Raw genomic sequence first — 25155 nt, 5'->3', positions numbered from 1 at the left:
AAAAAAAAAAAACAAAAAAAAAAATCAAGTACTTGGGACTGCATCTAAGGATGCTCCATCACTGAGCTACATCCCCAGCTCTTTTCAGGTTTTTTTTTTTTTGTGGCAGAGTCTCACTAAGTTGTCCAGGATGACCTTGAGCTGGTGATGCTCCTGTCTCAGCCTCCCAAGTAGCTGGGATTACAGGCACATACCACCTTGCCCAGCAGACATCCTTGGTTTACTTCTAACTTGGAAGGAAATGCTTTTAATGGCTTACCGCTAAGTAGGATGTTTGCTGTAGACTATGGTGAATATGTTTTGCTCTTGGTTTTCCAAGAATTTTAAAGTTCCAAATCTGTTTTAGTCAAGAATGCTGGCTGAATTTTATCAGAAGCTTTAAAATCTCTCTACCTTAAGAGATAGGATATCTAAAGGGACACACTTTTATCTAGACCTGTGAGGAACAGACTTCCTCACACCCTGCACAGGTTTGCTAAGGTTTTATGTGGGTTTTTTATATTTGTGGGGACGCTGGTCCCCAGTGTTATTTTCAGTGCCGTCTCCCTGCCTCAGAGCTGCGTGGAGGTTTCCCCATGATAACCACACTCCCTCCTGCTTCTGGAAATCCTGCACAACCTTCTGACCCCAGCGATGAATCTTTTATCTGTCTTCTACAATGAACCACGATCTTAGTAATTCACACAGAGATAAAGCTGTGCAGCCTGGTGTGGTGGCACACACCTGTAATCCCAGCACTCAGGAGGCTGAGGCAGGAGGATCATTGTAAGTTCGAGACCAGCCTGGGCTACAAAGTGAGCTCAAGGCCAGCCTGAAATGCATAGCGTAGGCCCTGTCTCAAAAAGACAAAAAAACAAGACAAAAAAAACACCTCAAGAGCTGCTCCTAACCAGCCCATGGCCTCAGTTTCTCTAATTACCCCCAGCCATGAGAAGGCACTTCCATTCCATCGCCTCAGCCGTCCTGTGTCCCTGGGGACCCTCTGCCTCGGCAGGCTCTGTGCCTCCTGCCGGAAGCCTGAGCTTGCCCACCTCAGTGCTGCCTTCTCGGCATAGAGTGGGCCGGTCCAGCCCCTTGCCCCCTTTTCATCTTTCCTCTGGGCCCCGAACCGCGCTACAGACAGCCCGTCCCTGCTGCCAGGCGCACTTGCTGGATGGTACTCTCCCCCACTCCCGAAACTGTCAGGAGGAGTCCGAGGGCAGAGCCCGTCCCGGCTGGCCTGACCACAGGCACACGACGTGCCCGGGGGGCGCAGCTCAGGCCTGAGAAGGCCGTGTTGCCCAACACCTGCACAACGTGTGCTTCTGCTTGGGGACAAGTCCAGGGCAGGGCCCTGCACCGGTCCTGTGTCATAAGCTCCCATAGCCTTCCCATTATCCGCCCTGCCGGGACTCAGGGAACCAAGCAGAACGCGTGGGGATCCCGGGTGGACTTTCCAGGACTCCAAAGTCTCCTAAATGAGCTTTTTTATCTTTTCTTCTATTACTGAAGGACATTTCTTTTTGGTTTGATTTTCCCCTCCTCAAACTTCTCTAACACATCCCACTGATCAGATTAAGCATCATTTATAAAAAATATAAATTTCAGCATTTAATTTTGGAGCCGTCAGCAAAAACCTCTCTGATTCGGAGAAGGAAACAAACGCTTTAGGCCTGGCTGGAGACGCCGGCCCGGGAAGGAAGGACTGCGCCTCTCCCTCGATGGCTGAGAACCACTCACGCCCTGGGAAAGCAGCTTCTGTGCAGCGCCTTTGGCTGCCCGACTGCCGTAGGGCTGTGGCCCTGTGTGTTCACGTGCTCCGGGTGGCAGCTCTGGCGGGGACAGGGGCTGGGCCCGCAGCCCTGGGTGGGATCCGGCCCTCTTCCTGGTCTCCTTCCTTGGGGCCAGGAGTCCTGCTGAGGAGGTGGCGCTAACCGAGGAGGCCTCTTCCATCACACAAGCAAAGCCCCAGGGCCGCGAGGGGCCTTGCCGGGAACACTTGGCTGACTGGCGGCGGGCGGGACGCCTCTCCTGCAGGGGGATCTGGCCTGCGTTTTCAAACCCCTCTTTACAACGTGACGATGATCCTGGCTGAGGCCGTGCGGCTGTGGAGTAAGTGTATTCTCTCCAGTGACAAGTTAGATCATTTACCGCACTCCTGCTGTCCCCGGGCAGAGGAGACGGAGCCTCTGTTGGGGGCAGAGAGGCCCCAGAGTCCCTCACTAGGACCGCGGAGACACAGACCCAATCCATCCTCAGCACGCTACATGGGTGGGACGACTCAATTCCTAAATCAAATCTGAAATCCCTAATTCAAAACGTCTAAGATTTATTCGCATTTCTAATTCCCTCTAGGACATAACTCACATAATCCAACTGGGGAAATAAACTCAAGAATTGAATTAGAAAAGTGCATCACCGGGTTTGCACACGAAACTGAGAACAACCGGCTTATTTAAAAACAAAACCAAAGCCAGCCTTCCTGGTCTTAAGCAAGGCCTAGCCCTGGGGTCAAGGCAAAGGTGACTGTCCCTGGCCCTCGGTGGCTCCAAGGCCTCACCTGCCCCTTCTCCCTTCTCTCCTGAGCTAAGTCACCAAAGGGGATGCTCAGAGCACCCCGGTCCCGGCCCAGCGCCTGCCCGGACCCTCCCCGGACCCTACAGCAGGGCCTCGCATCTCTGAACCCTGTGCGAGGCGGGGCAGGCCGCCCCTCGGGAAGGGGCTGCTGACTCATGCGTCCCGAGGGCTGGACTCAATTACGGCCTGCTCGCTCCCCGGGCTGCGGAGACTTGGGAAAGAAACCTTTCCAGTCTCCGTCCACGCAGTCCTGGAACTGATTAGAGCTCTGTTGCTGAGGGCAGATCCACAGCACTTCCATGGTACGAGACCCAACTCCTTGGTCTCGGAGAGACCTGCTCTGGCCCTCCTGGGTCTGCCACTCGGGCAGGTGTGCTCCCAGACTCAGCTGGGGACCAGGGGACCATGGGGTCTACCCAGGGGGCCACCACCTTCTGTGCTCTGACAGAGACTTTTCTGCAAAGGGCTGTGCTTGGGACATTCAGGAAGAAGTATCTATGGACAGGGGAGCTATGCATGGATCCAGAGGGGACAGGGGACAGAAGGCCTGGGGCAAGGTGAGCATGGCAGGAGGCAGAGCTCCTGGGGCTCCGTGCAGTGCAATTCCTTTTCCTTTTTTTTTTTTTTGAGACAAGCTCTCACTATGTAGTCCAGGCTGGCCTTAAGCTCACTATGTGGCCAGGCCAAGGCTGGCCTTAAACTTGTGGCAACTCTCCTGCCTCAGCCTCCCAAGTGTTGGGATTACAGGCGTGCACCACCACACCCGGGTCATTCAATTTGCGCTTGCACTTCCTCTCTTGTGTCTTTCATTGCTCCCGAACTTCACAGCCAGGCCCCGAGGAGCAGTGAATTTGCAAAAGGGAGACTTCACTGAGTCTCGTCTCCCACTTCCTTTCCGTGCACCTCTGGACAAATCATCTGCTCGTCCTGGGTTCTGGCTGCGTTTTTAGGACAACATTTCTTTAGTAAGGCCATGGTGAGAAGGCACCAGGCAAAGGGACATCAGAAGGTAGGATTACTCTCTGTGCTTGTCCCAACCCAGGCAGGGCCATGGGGTGGATGGGGTGGAGTGGCATCGAAACCGCCAGCTCAGGGACAGGAGAGGTTTTTGAGATGTTTGTGGCAAGAGCCAGGATTTGGAAGCAAAAGAAAATAATTCCCAAAGCAGACCAAGTGCTAGGGTCGGGCAAGTTCTCATTCCCACACTGAGGGCACACATGCAAGATTGTTTGAGAAGAGCTGCGTGCCTGAGTCTGTAACTTCCGGGGAGAGACCCTGTTCCGGGGGCTGGTGCACTGTTTGTTTTTTGGTGTTTTTGTTTTTGTTTTTTTTCCGGTACCAGGAATTGAACTCACGACCTTGCACTTGCCAGGCAGGTGCTGTGCCGCTGAGCTAAATCCCCAGCTCCTGCGCTGTCTGGATACGGCCCCTAGAATGGTGGAAGACAGTGGTGAGACGGGGAGCTTGGCATGGTGACGGGTGGCAGGGCTGGCACCAGAGCCTTCCGCTACCCTCCCTGCAGCAGGACACAGGAGGAGGTGTCAGGTTCTTGGGGTTCCTGCTGAAGGGAAAGGAACACTGGGGCTGTAAGCACATTCTCAGTTTTGGTCGCATGCTGGGAAGATTGAATGTAAATTAATGTGTGGTGTGGGTGCCATCAGAGGAGATTCTGATTTATTTGATCCAGCTGTCGCCTTCAAGATTTTTTATTTTAGGAGATGAGGTCTTGCTGCGATACGCAGCCTAGACTCAAACTATGGATCCTCCTGCCTCAGCCTCCTGAAAAGCTCAGATTATAGGTGCACACCACCATGCCAGGGACTGTCAAGATTCTGTAAAGCTCTGCTGAAAGTATTGGGTTAGTGAGCAGCAGCTGTAATTTCAACTTTGCAGCTTACTTGCTGGGCAACATTGGGCAGGTCCCTTAACCTCTCTGTGCCTTGGTTCCTCATTTTCAAAGGGAGCAAGCAGCCAGGCATAGTGGCGCACACTTGTCATCCCAGCACTCAGGAGGCTGAGGCAGGGGGATCAGTGTGAGTGCCAGGCACACCTGGATGACATAGCAAGACCCTGTCTCAAAAACTCAATCATCAGAACTAAAAAGAGCGACCCTTGGAGTTTTAAGCCATTGGAGCGGCACTGCTTTGAGTTCTGCCCCACTGGAAGGGAAATGAGCATTCGCGGTGGCTCGCTGCATGCCAGGCCGGGGGCAGAGGCTGCACAGGGTGTCATTTCATTGCTCTGGGCACTGATAAGGAAATCAAGGCTCAGGGAGGGGAAGGGGAATAATCGCCACAACCGCACACGGAGGAAGTGGGAAGTGGCGCGGAGGGGTTTGAACTCCTGTCCCTCAGGGGCTCCGGGCTCCCTCCGCAGTTCCGCCCGTGTGTGTGGCTGGTGGGTCGCACCGGGGCTTCCCGGGGCCTGAGTGGCACCGTCCCCCGGCAGGTGACAGATTTCGCTCTTTCTCCCTCAGATGATCTTGAAATCCTGTGCCATGCTGGAGGCTGCCGGGGTCACCCAGAGTTTAAACACACACCGTGAGAGCCGCGGTGATAAAGCCCGATCAGCAGCCTGCGGGACTTTCTCCAAGCCTGGGGTGACTCAGCAGTATGGCTCTCAACGCCCGGCTCGCGTCGGGCCCTGGCACTGAGGAGGTGGCGGCCTCGCCCGCCCGGGTGGAGGAGGAAGTTGTGCTCCCGAGGCCCTCACAGATAAGGGTTTTCCTACAGGTCACACGAGACAAAGGCCTGTGCAGACACGTCCTGCGCGCTTTCTGCAGCTAGAGATATTTACGCCTTGTCCAGCGGGCTCGCCTCTTCCCGCCCGCTCCACCCCAGTGCTCTGGGCTTTAGCAGCTGCGCCGGCCAAGAAGCAGCCTCCCCAGCCCCGTGCACAGCACGAGGGGCTGCAAAGAGCGAGCCCAGGGCTGTTTCCAGAGAACACAAACCGAGGCCCTGCCCAAAGCCAGCCACACACACACAACAGGCACGCGCATACCGACAGGTGCCGCTGCACACGGACACTGCTGCACACGACGCCAGGACTCGGGGAGGCAGCTGCACCCGGGAGGGCATGCAGACCCCCTAATGACCCCGGCTGTCCTGTTCCAGGGCCTGGACACTGCGTGTATGTCCGGCGGCATCAGAGGAGTCAAGGGAACAATGGCAGTGGAGGAGGAGTCAAGTCGGTAGCTGGTGCGGGATAGGGAGAAGGGGCCAGAGCTGGGGGCGGTTCGAGGTGGAGCACGTGTGCCACTGCGCATGCCTGAGGGCCGGGTCCCCTCCCCAGCGCCAGAAACAGGGAGGGGGGAAGGACAGTGGGCCTTGTTCATAGATGTTTTTTATTTTATTTTTTTTTTTTTTTAAGACAGAGTCTCACTATGTAACCACACTGGCCTTGAACTCATGGCAATCCTCCTGCCTCAGCCTCCTGAGTGCTGGGATTGCGGGTGTGCGCCTGCCCACGGTTGCTTTCATCATCTAAGTCTTAAGACATTTTGGGTTTTAGGAAGATGCTCCCAGGCTAAGAGGATGCAGGGCTCTTGGGCTGGGCAGAATCAGAGGTTTTCTAAGCTTCCAGAACAGTACAGGCCCACCAAGGCAGGCAGACTCTGCCACTTCAGAGAAAGTACTGTCTATTGTAACCACGGGAATCGGTGTGTAATAAAATGGAAGGACAGCATTCTCCATCTTAGAGTCAGGAATACAGTTCACTTAAGATTCTGAAAGGTAGCCGGGTACGGGAGCACACACCTGTAATCCCAGCACTTGGGAGGCTGAGGCAGGAGGATCATCATAAATCGTAGGCCAGCCTGGGGCTATACTGTGAGTTCAAAGCCAGCCTGGAATATATAGCAAGATCTTTTTTTTTAAAGATTTTGAAGGATACAGAGACCCTGTGGGTCCTGTGAGCCAGCATGAGGTGTCCATCTGTCTGTGTGTTTCTGCAGGGTGGGAGGAACAAAGGCACCAGATGGTATTTTAACAGTTTTGCATCTCTCTCAGAAATTCTGCTGTAGTCACTTATCTACGTTAGGGCTGGTATACGATGGTATCTGGCTAAGTGGAATGTGTTTATTTAGTTCTTTACAGTTTAGCGTCCATTTCAGTGGGGAGTTCTGCAAACAGCACCACTGTGTCCAGCACCTGGGGTCTGGGACAGAGCTGAGCACCCCCCACCAGGCTCAGCTCCGTGCCCTTCGTTCACCCCGGCAATTTCCAGGGCGAGGGAGTAGCTGTGTTGGGTGAAAACGGTGTCCTAAGGTCTTCGGATATGAATGGAGAACGTCTGAACCGTGACTGCAAGCTCTTCATTGTAATATTTGGAAATAGGAACTATTTTTGGTAACTGCCAAGAACTGTAAGGCCAAGGTCATTAATTGAGATTTTTCTACATCTAGTATACGAAAGGCCACAGAACCTAATGTTGAAGTGTACTTTTTCCCAGTGCTGGCCCAGAACCCAAGGCCTTCTGCATGCTAGGCAGGCACTCACCACTAGCTGCACCCCAGTTCTGGGTGTGCTATTTTTTTTTTTGACTGATGGGAACACATATTAAATACTCACTGAGACATTGCATATGTGATTACCAAGTCGCTTCTTTTCCAGAAAGCCTGACCGTTCACACCCTGGGTGTGCTATTTTTAAAGTCCAAAAGATCTGGGTCTGAACCTTGTGACCTTGAGCAAGTTGCTTAATCACACTAAACTTCCATTTCCTCCATCAGTAAAGTCCGGTAATAACGGGCCATGCAGAGCTGCAGGAAGGATTAAACAAGATTGTGGCTATGGATGAGGCATCAGCATGCATCTGATACACACGGAAGTACTCAACAGATGGTGGTTATTATGGTTGTCTCATGCCAAGTGTGGTGGCACATGCCTGTAATCCCATGCCTGTGGGAGGCTGAGGCAGGAGGATTATTGCAAGTTTGAGACCGGCCTGGGCTACAACTTGAGCTCAAGGCCAGCCTGAACTGCATAGGGAAACCCTGTCTCAGAAAGACAAAAACCAAAACAAAACAGATCATTATTCATTCCATAAACATTTGTGAACTTACTCTGGGCCAAATATTGTGGTTTGGTTCTATTTTAATTCTAAAAAAAATTATAAAGGGTATCCATCCATCCATTTGTCCATCTGTCTATGCATCTATCCATCCCTCCATCCCTCCATCCATCTTTCCATCTACCCATAGATTCATACTATCCATCACCCATCCACCCATCCATCCATCCGGTCATGACTCAAGGTGCCCTGCAGGGTCCCAGGTTACTGACAGAACTGCTATCGAATTGGCCCAGAATGCCCACTCCTCTTTGACGTGGACATGTGTCCTTATGGGAACAGTTCCTCCTTCTATCCTCTCCTTTCTGTTCACTGTAAGAACAATGGGCCAAGGGGCTGGGGATTTAGCTCAGCGGCAAAAGTGCCTGCCTGGCAAGCGCAAGGTCGTGAGTTCAGTTCCTGGTACTGGAGAAAAACCAAAAAACCGGAAAAAAAAAAAAAAAAAAAAAAAGAACAACGGGCCAGAGCTGCTTCAGAGCCGGTAAAGGAGGAGCTGCTGGGTAGGTGGCTTGTCTATCCATGCTGGACTCTCGAGGATCACCGTGGAGGCCGAGGACCTCCCGCCCATGGCCATTGTGATTTCTGTAGCTTTTCCGTCATTCAGGCAGCAATGGCAATCTGCCTTCAAAAGTACACTGCAAACCCCAGTGAATTCCCTCTCTCATCCCTTGGAAGTTTAAGAAGAACTGAAATGGATTCCAAACTGTTTTGCATTAGCAGAAAAAGGCTTTTCCTGTTGCTGCATTCCAGCTGGAAGGAGCCCTCCCAGGCTTCTCTCCATGAAAAGGCACCCGGTGAGGGGGTGACATCCCGCGGACACCCCGGGGCTTGTCAGCTTTCCCAGGCTTCGCACTTGGCCAGTGGCTTGCCTGCTAGCAGAGCTGGCTCGGGGCTGCGGCGTTGGATGCAAACACGCCCTTGCTGGGGGCAGCGTTGTCACTCCTGACACCCCCGCCCCACGTGAGCCGGGAGGACAGCGGCGCTCAGGGCGGCTGCCATTTGCCAGAACTTCAAGGAGGCCCTTGTGGGCCCCAGCTTCGTCTTGCTAGGTAGCCCAGGCCAGCCTTGAACTCATGATCCTCACTGCCTCAGCTTCCTGGGTGCTGGGATTAGAGGAGTGGCCCACGCCTATAATCCCATCCCCCAGGAAGCTGAGGCAGGAGAATCATGAGTTCAAGGCTGGCCTGGGCTACCTAGCAAGTTTCTTGTCTCAAAAATACCAAAACACCCAAAAAGCCCTCTCTGGGACCTGTGAGGGCCTCGCTGAGAATCCCTGGTCCCTGCTACCCTGCTCTTACACAGTGCCTGGCTCCCCCATGGTGCCCTCCGTCCAGGGGCCGAGGCCACCAGGCTGAAGCTCTTCCTTGCATCCGGGGCTCAGGATGACATCACCCGAGGCCCTGCCAAAGCACTTCTGATATCACTAACGGAATCGATAGCCTTCCGGATAAACTGCAGAGAAGAGCATCGCTCTGGCCAAGACGGGGCCGGATCACACATTGGTCCAGTGGGTCAAAGCCTCTTATCTCCACTCATGCTTTCCCTTTCTGGAGTTCTAAGACGGGAGAGAAACTCAGTGTGAAGCTAATAAACCACAGTCTGGCCCACTGATCCCACACCGACGGATGGCCGCCACCTTCCTGGAAGCCAGGCTTTGGGCAGGGAACGTCTGCTGGGTGGCGCTTTTGCCTGGCCTGCACCCAGCAGTTTCTCTGAGTAAGGAAATCACATTCCTGTGAGCTGGGCAAACACGGGGTCCAGTTTATTCATTCTTATCTGCTGCCTGTATTTAGACTTCATCTACAAGAGTAAACTCTGGTTAAGGAATGATTTGACTTTTGTGATGTAGGAAGGAGGCAATGGTAAATTGTTTTTTCCCCAGGAAGTCTAAACTTATACTGGGTTCTCTCTTTATCATAGGGTTCTAAAGCCAATCATGGTAATACAGACTGGTTATCTCAGTACTCAGGAGGCTGAGGCAGGAGAATTGCAAGTTTGAGGGCAGCCTGGGCCACATAGTTTAAGGATTGCCGAGACTACATATCAAGGCCTTGTCTCAAATGTAAAAAAAGATTTTAATTAACTCTGGCAGGCTGTTCCCTTTAGAGTTCTTTTCTTGTGAGGATCACAACAAGCTCTGGGGGGAACTATGGTGACCCTGGCTTGCGTAAGGCTAAAAAGAATTTATATATACAACGTCAGCATCCAATAGCAGCCTTTTTAATTTTCAAGAACGAATATGAGTCAGACCCAATAAAGCAATGTTAAAGCCAATCTATTCCATGCAGAACTATTTCCTGACCAATCACAGACTTTGTCCCTAGTGCTGGGGCTGGACCCCAGCGCCCTGAGCACACCAGACCAGCACTCCACCTCTGAGCTGCACCCAGTGCTCTGATTGCTCCTGTCTAGGCTGCTCCTACTGAGGACCCAAGCACTTTCGTGTGGCTCATTTCAGACACTTTCCTTGGTGTCAGTGCAGGGAAGCTAAGCTGCTACAAACTTTATGCAACACAGTCTGGCAACAAACAATAAAATTCAAAATGTTCGTAGGCAGCAATTCCATTTCTGATAATTTAAAAAAATCATCTGAATTGTGGATGGAAGTTTACACGTAACAATTTTCACTGCAGCAACGTTTAGAACACATTTTGAACAATCTTTATAGGTTTTTAAAAACTAAGACATAATAAGTGACCTAAACATATACAGGGAGATAATTTACTATGCAATATAAAAAGAATATTTTACACTCATTAAAAATGGTGCCTTGCTTGGTATGGTGGTGCATACTTGTGATCCTAGCACTTGGGAGGCTGAGGCAGGAGGATTACTGTGAGTTCAAGGGCAGCCTGGACTACATGGTCTCAAAAAGACAAAAAAAAAAAAAAAAAAGGCGCCTTGGCTGATGTGGTGGTGCACACCTGTAATCCCAGCATTTGGCAGGCTGAGGCAGAAGTATCACCATGAGTGGTCTAATTCTCTTGCCAAAGCCCTGCCTCCAAGCACACAAGGCTTTGGGGTTGTCCAGATGTACATCATAAGGCCCTGGAAGCTCTGGAAGACAGAGTCACCCCCCTGGGCTGCATGCATGTACTTGGAGATGGCTTTCCCACGGCCTTTGCTGTCACCAGCACCAAACACTGAGCCCCGCACCCTTATGTGGACTGCTCATCCCAAGTCCACTTCAGCAGGGTACTTCTCAGGTAAAAGCCATCTGCTGGCTGGGGTGTAGCTCAGCCAGCATGGGTGAGGCCTGGGTCTGCTCCCTCGCACTACAAAACAAGCAAACAGACTCCCAAAATAAAAGCAAGCTGTGCATGATGGGGCAGTCGGGAATCCCAGCTACTCAGGAGGCTGAGGCAGGAGGAAGCCAGGTTGAAGATCAGCCTGGGCAACGGTGAGATCCTGTTTTAAAAGAAATCAAAAGGCTTGGGATGTAGCTCAATGGTAGAGAGCCCCTGGGTTCAATCTGAGAAAAAATAACTTTAAGCAATGTTTTATGTTGAGAGATGAAAGGAAGATTTTCTTCTGCTCTACCTGAAAACACGAGAGAGGCTAAAGAAAGTCCCATTGAGTATAAAACCTGGCTCTTAGACTTGGTTATTAGATCATGGACTCGCAAGGCCAAAAATTCAACAAACAACTCAATTGATTTCTCTGCTGTGTTCTGTGGTTCACATTACTCTTAATCGCAGCCAACCACCCCACAAAGGGACCTAAGGGGAGGGGAGCCGGCTGTCCGGGGATCTGCAGGACAGAGCAGGTGGAGGTCAGCAGAAGCACAGTCCTTGACTTACTTCACTGTTTTTGCTACTTAGCCCAGGCTGACCTCAAGACGCTCCTGCCTCAGCCTCCAAGTAGCTGGGATTATAGGCATGTGCCACTCTGCCCAGCCCCTAAACCCTACAGGCCACAGCAGTACCTTTTCTGTGGCATGCGGGTGCTAGCTAAGGTAGCCATATCCTTCCTTATTGAACTGAGGGTTGGACTGGCCTTCTGGGAAGAAAAGGAAAACCACAGGGGAAAAACATAAAAAAGGAGAAGAGAGTGTCTATCTTCCATGACTGGGTGTGGCTGAGGCAAAAAGAAATATTGCGATCGATAAAGCAACGAGCCCAGGTGCCCACGGCCTCCACTCAGCAGACCTACGGCCCTCCTTCTCTGTAGGTGACACGTAACACAAGCAGGGACCCACCACGCGTCGTGCCACTGGGGTTCTCTGGATGAAAAGTGGGGCAAGCGCAGAGGGAAGAGGAACGCGGACCAGCCGGAAACAGATGGAGCCTCCTCCTCCTCCTCCCCCGCCACCTCCAACGAGGGTCAGAGCTCTCTTACCTCCGCTGAGGATGATGACGGCTATAAATATGGCCAGGTCGCTGTCGTCCAGTTCCAGTGCGTTGAACTTCACCGCAAATTCAAACTTAGGCTCCATAAAGTCACCAAAGGGCTTCCGCAGGCTCTTGAGGAACTCGCGGGTCATGAAGCCCTGGCCCTCGGAGATGAGCACGCCGTCCTTGTTCATGAGCGAGGCCAGCATGGTGTAGATGATCTCGTGCACGCCGTACTTGAGCAGGGTCACCTGGTCATTGAGGTCGAGGCCCACGAAGCCCGGGATGCTCTTGGCGTACTCCGTGATCTCCTGCACGGCCTCCACCGAGCGGAACTGGCAGCCCTGGAAGATGCGGATGGCCACCTCCTTGCTCTGCTCCTGCAGGGGTGTGATGTGCTTGAACTTGATCTTGTCTTCGCCCATCATCAGGGAGTTCATATCGTAGATGACAAACGGCTGCAGGCGAAAAGGGGGAGAGTGGCTGAGTTGGCGGTTTCTCACCCATGGCCTACACCAGCCTGGATCAGGAAACTGCCTTATGTCCATTCGCTTGGCTAGCGAAAACCCTTTCAAAGTGGTCCATCTTCTTATTCATCTTTATAATCTGGGGCACCACATGATTCGCCAATTTTTATTCTTTCCCTGCAACTGAAGCTGTTAACACTTCCCCTATGACTAGCTCATAATTCTGATTTCTGTTGTCTGATGTTTATTTATCATTTACTAGGGTTTTCTAGGTATTTTTTGTTTGAGATAGATCTCAAGGCCTTGACTCACTATATTGCCCAGGCTGGCCTCAAACTCATGGCAAGCCTCCTGCCTCAGCCTCCAGAGACCCGGGATTACAGGCGTTCGCCACCATGCCCCGCTTGTTTAACTTCTAAAATGATTTTTTAAAAAAATCTATTGTTTATTCTGGCTTTCAACAGGATACATTTTTTCACCTTCTTTCATTAAAAAACAAATTCAGCAACCAGGGTTAGAAAGAGCCAGTTGAACAGAGAATAATTTTGCAGTTTTAGATTAAATCTACTCAGATCAGAAATGAGACACAGTGTGCATATAAAACAGGCTTCACTATACAAATCACTCCAAAAGCAGATTAGAAATAGCCAGGAAAACATCCATTTCTTCCTGAATGCTCTGGAAGCCATCTGTTTCAGAGAGAGCAGATGCAGGAGGCCTGCGGTAAGCACCACAAAAGGTGGCGACGCAGAAAAACGGTTTTGATTTCTTTTTCGTTTTTGATGGCCTGGGGCCGGGACCCATGAAGCTGCACCTCCAGCCCTGAGCTCAACTTTTTAAAGTATCTGTCCTCATGGATCAGCTAATCAATAGCACGCATCACTTCCTCAGCTTTGCGGCAGGCTGCTCTGAAAGGCAAGGTGCACAGCCAGGAGTTCTCTGTCTCCCTCCTGTCCTTGCGTAGAGCTCCACAGAGGTGGGCGGCCCTGGGGCATCTCAAGGCTCCTCGAACTCCAGGGGCGAAGGCGGAAACCCCGCAGCTGCCTGCTCAGCACCAGGCCAGGCCTCTGCGTTGCCATTTCGCTTCCTGGCACACAGTGTGTGCACGAGGTCCTTCCACCACCACCGAGCGAGTATCTGGACCTGTGCCCCGCTAAGTCACCCTTGTGACTCTTCCCGACTTCCCCTGTCCCCTTGTATAAAGCCCCAGGTTCCTGTTTTTGAAACTCTGGGATAGTTGGACATAGGGCACCAAATCCTGCTAATTTTCTCTCCCAATTTAACAACAATGTGACTTTAACCCCTTGGCAATCAGTGTTGCTCAGGATTTCCTGGCAGTAAACACTCAAGGACGGAGAAGGGAACCAGCACCCCCACTACCATGCTGAGCCAGACGGAGGGCTTTTTTGTTTATTTGTTTGTTTTGGTTTTTTGGGAGACAGGGTCTTGCTATTTGGTTCAGGCTGGCCTTGAGCTAGTGAAGATCCTCCTGCCTCAGCCCCCTGAGTGCTGGGATTATAGGCCTGTGCCACCCTGCCTGGCTTCAGTGCCATTGTTAAAAAAAAAAAAAAAAAAGACCTCTAGCATTTTCTCTAGAGGTGCAGAGAATGCTGGGTACTGACAAGCTAATGAACACCGGGAGGAAGTTTTTGCTGTTGTTTTCCCTAGTTCTGCCCCAGGAGGCTGTTCTTTGTACATTTTTAGAGTTGACTGGTTCTTTGCGCCGATGAGTGGGTCCGTCAGACTTCCAGTGTGACCCTCAGCGAGCAGGTCCCCAGGGCTTAGACTTCAGGTGGTCGGGTTCACCATCGTTTTCCCTACTTCGAGGATCTCCTTGACTCTAATGTCGGAAGAAGAGGAGGGTTCCCTGCCTTCTGGACTGGACGGAGAGTTGAATCCTAAGCCCGAGTCGTCAACTCGGCCATCCTGCTCTGGGTCAGTGTCCCCCGTGAAGCGCGCTCCTCCCGCGGCTGCCTCTCACACGGGGTACAAAGCAAGGCGCATGCTCACACGTCTGCTTAACGTGGACAGGGTCATCGGACGCTCTGCCGCATGGGAGGGGGATCAGCGACTTCTGAGTTGTTTCGCAGAGTTGGTGTTTTGAGATTGGGGTTAACAGAGGGTTCAGATACCGCACCCGGTGGCTTGTGCTTGTCACGTACTGGACAGACCTGGAAAGGGTGACCAGGGAAGGACGAAAGCTGAACCTGCACCCAGCATTCTTCCTGAAGAGCAAAATGGTTTCCGTAAGAGAAATCAAATTTCTCTGCAGGGATGCATCAGATGTAATTTATTTTGGTGGCATGGTCTCCTCAGGCTCCTTGCTCTGCCCAGGGGTTCCCAGCATTCTCTCGTTGAGAACCATTGTGTTTCCAGAACAAAAGGGTCTTCCAGGGTCCCTGCACCATCATTCCCTGACTCTGCATAAACAAACTGAAGCTAAGACACCGCGAAGTCAGATAGTTACTCTTTTTGTTTTGTTCTGTTTTGTTTTGTTTTGAGACAGGGCCCCCCTGTGGAGCCCAGGCTGCTGAAACTTGCTGTGTAGCTGAGGCTGGCCTTGAGCTCGCCATTCTCCTGCCTCAGCCCCGTGTCCTGGGATTACAGGTGCGCAGCAGCTGGCCTGGAGTCGTTGTCCCCTCCGGCCGGATGGCTGGCTGAATCTTCTTTCAGGACTTCTCCAGGCGTTGTCACGCCTCCTCTTCAAGAGCATCACCCTCTCCTGGAAGGTGCCAGAAGCACTTCTGAGCGTGTTTCCTGAGGAGCTGCTGTGTGCGACAGAGGCCGAGCTGGAGAGGCTGTCAGCTGTGATTCCATCTCCCCAGGTAGGTTAGAGACGTAAGACAAAGGAAGACTTCGAGGGATTCTCCGCTTGCAAGTGAGCTAGGCCGGTAGCCACAGCTCTGCAAATCCATCCAGCGGCAGCCAAACGAGCGCGCTGGGTAACAAGGGTGCTGGCCAAGGGGGTCCGACCCTGGGAAAGTGCGCTACGTGCAGTGGTTCTTTTCTTAACAGGGAGAATATTATTAACGCTTCTGTTGCCGGGGATGGAACCCGGGGCCTTACGCGTGCTGGGCAAAGCCCTACCTCACCCTGATCACCTTTCCTTTATTCTCTGAAGAGATTACTGTTGGTCCAGATCTGCTACATCTTCAGCCACTGCTGACGGTCCTGGCAGTACAATAGTGTGTTTTATGAACGCTGATACACGGATGAATGACCCCAGGAACCATGGAGATTACCTGCTCCCCCCAAATCTCCTCTTGTAAGGACCCCGCTTGCAAATTGCAGCTTGTTCAGGTTTCTGTAAAGACCACAGCAAAAGGGGCCACGCTGGCAGCAAGGGTAGGATTTACAAAGAGAGAGATCCTTCCGGTGGCGGGGGCACCTCCGTCCGAGGGCCCCTGTGAGTATCAGACAGCGCACATGTAAGTGGGCACAGAAACTTTTCCCAGACGTTTACAACTTCGGACTGGCCTCACGACAGTGGTTTTGCATTTCACGTGCAGCGCAGGATGACCACTTTCCGTGTGCTCTTGTCCTTATAGGAATGAGTCCACATGCGTCTACCATAAACAAAGCGACGTTTTGGAACCCAAAGTCCAGTGGAGCACAAATAAAAAGTTTTATGCCTTGTTTGTAGATAGAGTGCAGCCAGCGCTTTGCCACCTCTCAGATACGGAGGGAGACGTTGGCAGGCGCGCCAAGGGCTTTTCTATTTATGGTTTTATGACAAACCCTGGCGCTGAGGATGGTTTTTGAAAGCCACTCTCTGTTTATTTCCATCAACAAACATGAGATCATGTGACGACGACACACCCGGTGTGTGCAGCAGGGTAATAGTCAAACATCAGGAACTTCCAAAGTCCATGCAGTTCTTAAACTGCCTTCAAGAACTGCAGAGCCACAGACCTCGGGGATCAGCAGGGTCCCCAAAAGGGGCTGTGGCCCCAACAGACCACGCAGAGGGGACAAAGAGACCCGTGGGCCTCATCTTTCTTCTCTGGGGACTCCAGTGTCCATCTGTCCCTCACCCTGCGTCTAAAATTCCCAGTTTTTATTCTTTTAGGTGAGAGAGTGACCCGCAGGGCATCTTATCCCGAAGATGTGCTGTGAGGGTTGAGAGGAGGCCAGCAGGCACATTTAATTGATCTGTTTTGGAAGGTGCGAGGGGCCCTGGGGCAGAAGATAGAGAAGAAGGAAGTTTAGCCGTAGAGGCAGAACACTGACAAGCAGCTGGCTTCAAAATAGGCAGAGGTTCAATGGAGCAGGGAGATAAATTGAAAGAATGGCCTCTTCAACGGAGTCATTTCTTTTTCCAAGGGTTGTGGGTGACTGGTCATCCACTAAGCCCAGCAGCCTCCCCCGGCTTGGCCTCACTGACGAGGGTGACATCAGCCTCCAGCAGGGCCACTCTGAGACCCAAAGCGCTCCTCCCTGTCCATCCCCCACCCTCTCCAGAGGCCACACTTCAGCAAAGCTTTTCCTATCAATGCAAATCTTAACTTTCACAGCCCCAGCCAAGAGATAACATTACACCCCTGAGATAGATGCTATCAAATGAATAACACAACCATGCTGATAAAGAACAAATCTCCAGCCTCATTGGAAATCACTTTTTTTTCCTTGCCCATATTCCTCCCTCAACTATTTCTTTCCACTGGTGCTTAATTTGATTTTGCAAGATAAGGAGAAAATAGAGCACGCCGTAATCAGCACACAGATTATTTTAATTTGGCCCAGTCTCTCTCTCCTTTTCCAGACCCAAACTCGAGGTAAATCTGCTTTTATCCAGATCATTAACGATGTCCAGCTTGGTGAGCAAATATTGAACCAATGAAAAGCCCTCTGTGGAAAGTCCAGCATTTCAAAGGGCATAGGCAACCGTTCCTAATCCAATTAAGCAAATAGAGACTGAGCAACCATTACTGACATGCACAGCCCCAGCGACATAGGGGAAAGGGACCAGGACTGGGCTTCTGAACTTGAGGGGCTTTTGATCAAGCATTTTGTCATCTTTTCCCTTAAATGGCTTACTAGCTATTTATTCCACAAAGAGCCTCCAAGTCTCTTACTTGCAACTCAAAGATTTAGAGCTGAGAAGTGCATTGGAATGGGGTCTTAAGGTGATGTACAGTGATTTGGGCTCTGTGTCCTTTGGAAGAAAGACAAGAGCCCCTGCGGTAGAGATTTAAATGCTTGACTATTAGGGGTCTCTCTGTTTTTCTTTTTTCTTGCTCTTTTTCTTTTTTGTCCAGGACTATTAAAAGGAGAGCCTTCCCCAGTGTGGGAATGCGGCAGACGTGGAACGGGTCAGAGGGGGTGAGAAGGCAGCGCCTGTCAAGTACGGGGCCAAGGGCAAGACCGAGGCCAGGGCTCTGCCCTGGAAGCCATGGTGCACGGGGTCTGCCGCTAGTCCCTCCCTGGGCTGCTCCCAGCCAGCTCTCACAACCTGCCTAGGTGCTAAAGGCTGCGGTTACGTCGTTGTGGTCCTCTTTTCATTTCTCTCCTGGAAATGAGGACAGGTTTATTTTCTGTAGTCAGGTCAGCTGCACGCTAGTCTTCTCTCAGGTGTGCTTTTTTTGGTCTTTTTTTTTTTGTCTTTTTTGAGACGGGGTCTCATTATACAGTTCAGGCTGGCCTCGAGCTCACTTTGTAGACCAGGCTGGCCTCGAACTCACAGTGATCCTCCTGCCTCAGCCTCCTGAGTGCTGGGATTACAGAAGTGCGCCACCACTCCTGGCTCAGGTCTGGTTTTCTACAATTCATGTTTTTCATTTACTGAGCCTCTAAAGACTCAGTTTTCCTGTTGCCTGTGTCCTCTGGCTCTGTGCACATGGAGGCAGCCATCCTGGCCACAAGGACCCCAGAGACCAACAGCACAAGCAGGAGGTCCCCACTATGGACATACTCGGGTGGCAGAGCAACCCGGAAACTTGTGCTGTTCTACAACTGGATAAAAAGAAGTTGCACTCCGGAGGTTCCCAGTGGAAGATTTTCTCGGTGTGCACGACGCCCGGCTCACTGCCAGCCTAGGGGACCCTCCCAGGAGCAGCGAGGCGTGAACATGCTATGAATGCTCTAGAAGAGAAGTCAAGATGCCCGCATGCTGGATGTGCTCCTTCCACGCACTCGCTGTGGGATCCTAGGACAGAAGGTTCAACCTCTTGGACTTTAGTTTCCTTGTCTTTAAAAGGAGGAGAATAATGAACTGGGTGTGATGGCACAGGTTTGTAATCCCAGCTGCTTGGGTGGCTGAAGCAGGAGGATCCAAAGTTCAAGGCTGGCCAGGGCAACTTAACAAGGCACTGTCTCAGACCAAAATAAAAAGGGCTGGGGATGGAGCTCAGTGGTGAGTGCTTGCCCAGCACTGCAAAATAAAATAAATAAAATAAAATAAATCAATGATATCTTTTGGATGGTCGTGCAGCTTGAATATAAGGAACATGCAATGCTTTCGAAACTGTAGAAAACTGGACCTGGCTGTAGTATTCATAAAACACCACTGACCTCTTTTGCAAGTGGAAAACTCACAGTCCTGATTGTCACTGGCTCCTCGCACAGCTTTTTACCAGCTGAGCCACATTTACTAACTGGCTTGACTTAAGAAGGAGAAAGTGACATGTTGTGATGTCTTCTGTACACATGAAAGGGTAGCAAGATCTCCCTGAAGACCACCGCCTGTGCAGAAAGCGTCTGCATCTACCAGCCGGGGACACCCCTCTCCTGGACACCGTCCTTTTGACACAGGTGGGTGGCCAGGGCTGGCCTCCTCTGTAAGTGCCCTGTGGGTCTCACTGCCCCGGAGCATCTGCCGACCTTGAAATCAAAGCTAGACGCTGCCTATAAACGCCGAGGTGCAGAGACACTGTCCAGTGGTGCTGTCTGCGGCAGCACAGTTGGGATGAGAATCCAGGGGTACTTTTGTTTTGTTGCTCTCTCAGCTTCTACCAGGGAAGAGTCCCGTTTGCTGGAAAAGTTCACTCAGTGATAATCACAGAGGGTCACCCATCCAGAGTGCTCTGAACAGCGCTGTTCTGTGGGTCTGCGGATGCTGTAAGAGCCCATCTGAGTGCTGGGCTGCGGCCAGTGGTAGACCACTTGCTGAGCAGAGGTGAGGTCCTGGGTTCTTCCCCAGTGCAGCAAAACAAACAACAAAGAAACAGTCAACCCCTGGCCCCTGAATATGAGTTGCCGAGGAGGCTCAGATCCCCGCAGAAGACTTCATTTATGCAGTGGAAGAACAGAGCTTCTAGTTCTCCAAAATGAACACCAGGCCCCATAGGTTATGTAATATACAGGGTAGATTATAGGAAAGGTTATATAACTTCTGGAATGAACCTCCATGCCCCACGTTGAGCTTTGCAAGAAGTGAATCTCTTCCTTTTCTAGAAAAGTAAGGGCACAGCCAGGCAGGCGTGGTGGCACACCCCTGTAATCCCAGCACTCAGGAGGCTGAAGCAGGAGGATTGTTGTGAGTTCGAGGCCAGCCTGGGTTACAAAGTGAGCTCAAGGCCAGCCTGAACTGCATAGCGAGACCCTGTCTCAAAGACAAAAAAAAAAAAAAAAAAAGTAAGAGCAGGACTGGACACCTTGTCCAAACCTAGGTCAAAAGCTTGCAAAGAAAAGCAGGGCTGCCAGAATGGCCAGGTGGGTTTTTTGTTTGCTTGTTTTGTTTTTGCGGCTCTGGGGATTTAACCCAGGCTCTTCACACTGAGCTACATATCTAGCCAGCTTTATGTATTTTTTCTTTTGAGATGGGGTCTCGCTAAGTCTCCAAATTGCCAAGACTGGGCTTGGAGCTTGCGATCCTCCTGCCTCAGCCTCCCAGAATGCTGGGATTACAGGCTTGAGGCACCACACCCAACAAGTGGTCCTGAGAGAGGGCGGTAGTATGAGTGGGCTCTGGCTTGTCCTTAACGTTAAGTTGGCCTGTGCATTCTGTCACTAGTCTCCAGGATGATACTACAACTCGGAGGGCTTTTCCTTTTCTGAAATAATGTTTACCTAGCCTATCTGCAGACATTTCCTTCAGAGTCTTTCGGCCAGCAGCCCAAGCGCGGGTGAATCATTGACTCAGAGGAAATGTCCCTCCCCTCCCCCGTCCCCGCCGCTCGATGGAGACTTACTGATTTGTCCGTTGTCTTTCCTGTCAAGATCGCCCGGGCCTTGGCTTTGGTCAGAGGGAAGGACTTGATGTATGAATCATACAGGTGCTTGGCCAGGGCCCGGAGGTCTGCACACTCTGGGGTGAGCTGGTCGATGTCGCTGGAGATCTCGGCCAATAGCTTCTCCTTCTCAGCCTGTGGCATCCGCCCAAACCTGATGGCTGCAGAAGAAGAGGAAGGACAGGGTGAATCACCAAATCACTCTCTCTAGTGTCCCCGTGCTCCCCCGGCTCTCGCTCCTCTCACCTTCTGGTTTCTGTCCCTCACTTTGACAGTGGTTTTATTTCATGCCCGTAGCACAGATCATCAATTTAATAAAGGTTGAATTTTCCTTTAAATAATGGAAGGCGAGATCTTGGGGGGAACGTCAGAGAGTCTGAGGGAAATGTTCACTTACGCATGAAACAACAGGCAGCCAACTCCTATTCATCCCTCATGGCCCAATTCAAATGTCACTCCCTCTGTGAGGCTTTCGGCTAATGATTCCTTCCCCCAAATATACTTTAAGGAGAGCCCTTTTCGCAATGCCTGTTTATCCCACTACAGTACAACGGACACTGGCCTTCTCCTGTTCATTTTCATAGTCCCAATATCTGAGGTACCGCCAGGTACAGAATGACCTGGGCATTTCATGAACTAAAGTCAGGACCCACGCAGAGGTGAAAGAGGTGCACACGCAGGCTGCGCTCTCAGGGAGTTTGTATGATCTACTCTGTCCTTGCGGTACAGAAGTGTGGATGGTGTCTTATGTCACTTACCAGGCCACAGAGCACGTTATGCTTAGCGGAGAGAAGCCCTGTTTATTCCCTTGACTTAATGACGTCTGTCAGAAAGATAATATCCTCCCATTGTGTTGCTTGTGGGGTGAGGAAGTGGAAAAGCAAAGAAAAGGAAAGACAGGCAGGGAGGAACGTGATGAGGCCTGAATGGGGGAGATGAACCTGTTTGCGGGGCTGGCGCGGCTCCCCACGGGGAGGGAGGGCCAGGCATGTTCAAGGCCCTGGGGTCCATCCTCAGGAAAACAATTCACAAAAACTGTCACTTTTCAACTTTGGTTGGTTTTCCTTTCTCCCTACCAATGCTCTCTGTAAAATACGACTTTGCAAGCCCTCCTTGGGGGCCTCTTGGGCACTGGGTTTCCAAAGCGGCGCTTGCTTGGCTACCACATCCACTACTACACATGTGCGGTGTCAGTGCTGGGTGGCGGTCCCTTCTCCAGGTGAGCAGCTCCTTGGGGCACGATGGTGTCTTGCTCACTCATCTCGAGGGCTCAGAGGCACTCCGTCAACGGCTGTGGGATTAGGGAATGAACAGAGGGCTGGCTCTTCGAGATACTGCGCTACAGGTAGCATTTCTACTGCAAGTGTAGAGACACAGTCCTCTGCATGCTTAGGGGTTTGTGTGTTGGTCTGTTTATTTACTCGGCGCTGGGCAAGGAACCCAGGGTCTTGTGCGTGCTAAGGAGGCGCTCTACCACGGAGCTGCACCCCCAGCAGAATTTTGTTCCAGTAGATCATTTGTATCCTTGAGTCTCAGATTCATAAATTCATCTCAGGGGACCCTGAATCAGCTTTATTACTGCCGATCCAGCTATTGTTGGAGCCTTAGAGTCAGAGAAGGGACTCTTGCCTCTTAGTGGGGATTCCTTACAAGTAAATTAGCCTTTCTGCAGATGTTTTTGGTAGGTAGACCCTTTGCATTGGACCCTTTCAAATAGACATCTTTAAACATTGCCAAATTTTGGTAAAAACAAATCTTGTCTCCCTTTCCCTGTTTCCTTCCTCTTTCTTTTTAGTTCCCCAGGGCTGGGGGTGGCTGTGCACTTTCTCACAGGGGGAGGGGTCCTATTCCTCAGCTGAGACTTTTCGCTGTGGCTCGCGGCTCTGAGCATGGCCACCACGTCTGAGGTTTTGTCTTCTCTGCAGTGTGCTCTCCATGAAGGCAGGGATCTCGTTCAGTATGTTACCTTTGGTCCTTGGCATACTTTCCAGCACATGTAAGTTCATACACACACAAAATTTTATGCGTGTGTGGTGCTGGGGGTCAAACCTAAAGCTCTGTGTGCTAGGCAGCCACTCTGCCACTGAGCTACGTCCTCAGCCCTTTACGAACTTAATTCAATTTTGAGACAAGGTTTTGCTAAGTGGCCCAAGTGGGCCTGGAACTTGCCATCCTCCTGCCTGAGGTTCCCAAAACGTTGGGGTTATGGGTGTGTGCCACCATGCCCAGCCCTTGTATATTAGGAAATAAAATGAAGCACAAGTTCAGACGGCAGGTAGATTCCCTCCCACCTCCTCTGAAGCTATTCCTGAGCATCCTTCACCCAGACAGCAGCTCCTTCCTTCCGCTGGGTGTTCAGTAGCCGCTCTCCGCTGAGGATGGAGGAGGTAAGGGAGCCCGAGGAGGTAAGGGAGCCCAAGGGCCCGGGAACTGCCTTCGAACTTCTCAAGTTGAGCGTCTCCCAGGGGACATGGTGCTAAGCCACCCCTACACTGAACAGGAGTGACTAAAACACTTGGGATTTGAAAAAGTCTCCTAAGGGCTAGGTGTGGTTATGTGCCCTCACAAGACCATCACTGGACTTCAGTGGATTTAGGCTGGTCACTAGGGTAGAAGTCCTGCAAGTCCTTCAGCTACTGGGTTTTCCCATCTTGGCTCCTGGGTGGGGCAAAACATACAGAGCAGGTACTTGGTAGATGTCTGGTGAATTAAACTCCAAAATATATTAAGTTTAAAAATAGGCAGAGAAGGGGACAGTAAATCCACCGGGAAGTCTACAGAGGTGATCAGGAGAGAAAGCAGCAGGGAAAGGCAGGCGTATTAAAAGAAGAAATTGTGAGGGGCTGGGGATTTAGCTCAGCGGCACGGCGCCTGCCTGGCAAGCGCAACGTTGTGAGTTTGATTCCCGGTACTGGAAAAAAACAAAAAACAAAAAACAAAACAAAAAAGAAGAAATTGTGGGCTGGGGTGCAGCTCAGAGGTAGAACACCCCCCCTAGTGTATCTGTGGCCCTGGATTCTACCCCCAGCACCCCTACACGCCAAGGTGCAAAAAAGGTGGGAAAAGGGAGTCATCATACAACAAAGCAGAGGTGCTCGAATCCCCAACTGTCCGTTGCTCTTGGACTTATTTCAAAGACCACACATGATTCTGCCTCTTCAGCGAATGATAACTGAGTGCCTATCATGTGCAGACGTTGCTCTAAGCTCTGGTTAAATTTTTACAGGTAAGAAATTCTAAACACACACAGAAATTTACATGCCCAGGAAAACAATTTTTTTTCCTAGTAGATAATCAAAAATGTTAACTTGAACACACAAAGACAGTCACCTATTATATTTAACAAAAATGGCGAAATAAATGGTAATTTTTGAATTAGGAAATGAGAAAGCAAAATCTTCTTTGCTAGTATCTAAATAAGATGTGAAGTTTCATAAATTGAAGTGTTCCCAAAAGGTGAAATCTTGTGAACAAATTGTATTATTAAATGACCACGCTACAAATTAGGTTCAACCATCAGCGCAACTAGTTATACAAGTGATTTTGGCATTGTTACATACCACAGGTTCAGGGATAAAAAATACATCGCACTTAGTAGGACTAAATTTGCATGCAACATGTAAAAATCTGAAATGGTAGAGGAAATACAAATTTTAAATTTTTTTTGTTTTACTTTTGTTTTTTGAGATAGGCTCTCACTATGTAGTCCAGGCTAGCCTCAACTCATGATCCTCCTGCCTCAGCCTCTCATATGCCAGGCAGGTGCCATCACACCCAGCTTGTATTCTTTTTTAAAGGGGAAAAGGCTGATGTTGTGTTTTATTTTAGTCACAGCTACCCTCCTTATAGATTCGGACCAGCCATGACGCAGTGCTTGCCCGCAGACAGCAAGCCCCCCAACCCAATCTATCTGGCTACATCTCTCTGTCTATAAATTGTTTAGGAAATGGTGTTTTTCAGTTAAGTCACTTTTTTTCCCTTTGTGATGCTGGGGATGGTGAGTGCCAGGCGAGTGCCCGCCGCTGAGCTGCACCCCGGACTGGTTCCCAGCCCCTGAGCGGAGAATCAGAGAACCAGAACAGGAGAGTTACAGAGCTTAGACTGCTGTTTTCTAGAAGGACTGAAATCAGAGCTTTGAAATCCAAGACTTTCTGGACTGAGAACCAGAAATTCAGAGGCCTAGTGTGCCCCTATGCAAGGGAATTTTTTCTGCTTCTACTGACGATTCATCTTAAAAGACAGAAGGCGGTTCTCCCTGCATTGCTGGGAGCCCCCGGGCAGAAATGTGGGCTTCTGTATGGCCACGACACGTAGCCAAGAAGTCCACTTTCCAGTTTCCTCCTGTGACAAGCCAGCTTTGTGGTTTTCAGAAAAATCACTGAACTTCTCTGGTCCTCAGTCGCTTTAGCTACAGAATGGTTCCTTGTGGGTATAGCTCAGGGGCAGAGCATTTGGCTGTAGAATGGGGACGTTGGAAAAGAGGATCTCTCTGGTTCCTTCTTTGGGCTCTCAATTTAGCTCTAAAATTCTACAACATCTACCACACATGGAAACTTGGGAACAT

General features: G+C 50.9%; 1 protein-coding gene across 3 annotated transcripts in view; it reads right to left on the bottom strand.

The window, feature by feature from the left end:
* Nucleotides 1–25155, bottom strand: part of Pparg (peroxisome proliferator-activated receptor gamma) — a 122180-nt gene that overhangs the window by 2172 nt on the left and 94853 nt on the right. For all 3 annotated transcript variants that reach the window (XM_005387017.2, XM_005387018.2, XM_005387019.2), the window contains 2 exons: nucleotides 20553–20752; nucleotides 11964–12414 (listed from right to left, as the gene is read on the bottom strand). In XM_005387017.2, the coding sequence (XP_005387074.1) occupies nucleotides 11964–12414; nucleotides 20553–20752 (651 nt within the window). The remainder of the gene's footprint in view (nucleotides 1–11963; nucleotides 12415–20552; nucleotides 20753–25155) is intronic.

Source organism: Chinchilla lanigera, unplaced genomic scaffold, assembly GCF_000276665.1.
Source record: "Chinchilla lanigera isolate Chin_1 unplaced genomic scaffold, ChiLan1.0 scaffold00028, whole genome shotgun sequence".
NCBI lineage: Eukaryota > Metazoa > Chordata > Mammalia > Rodentia > Chinchillidae > Chinchilla > Chinchilla lanigera.
This window is presented reverse-complemented; position numbering and strand designations above follow the sequence as displayed.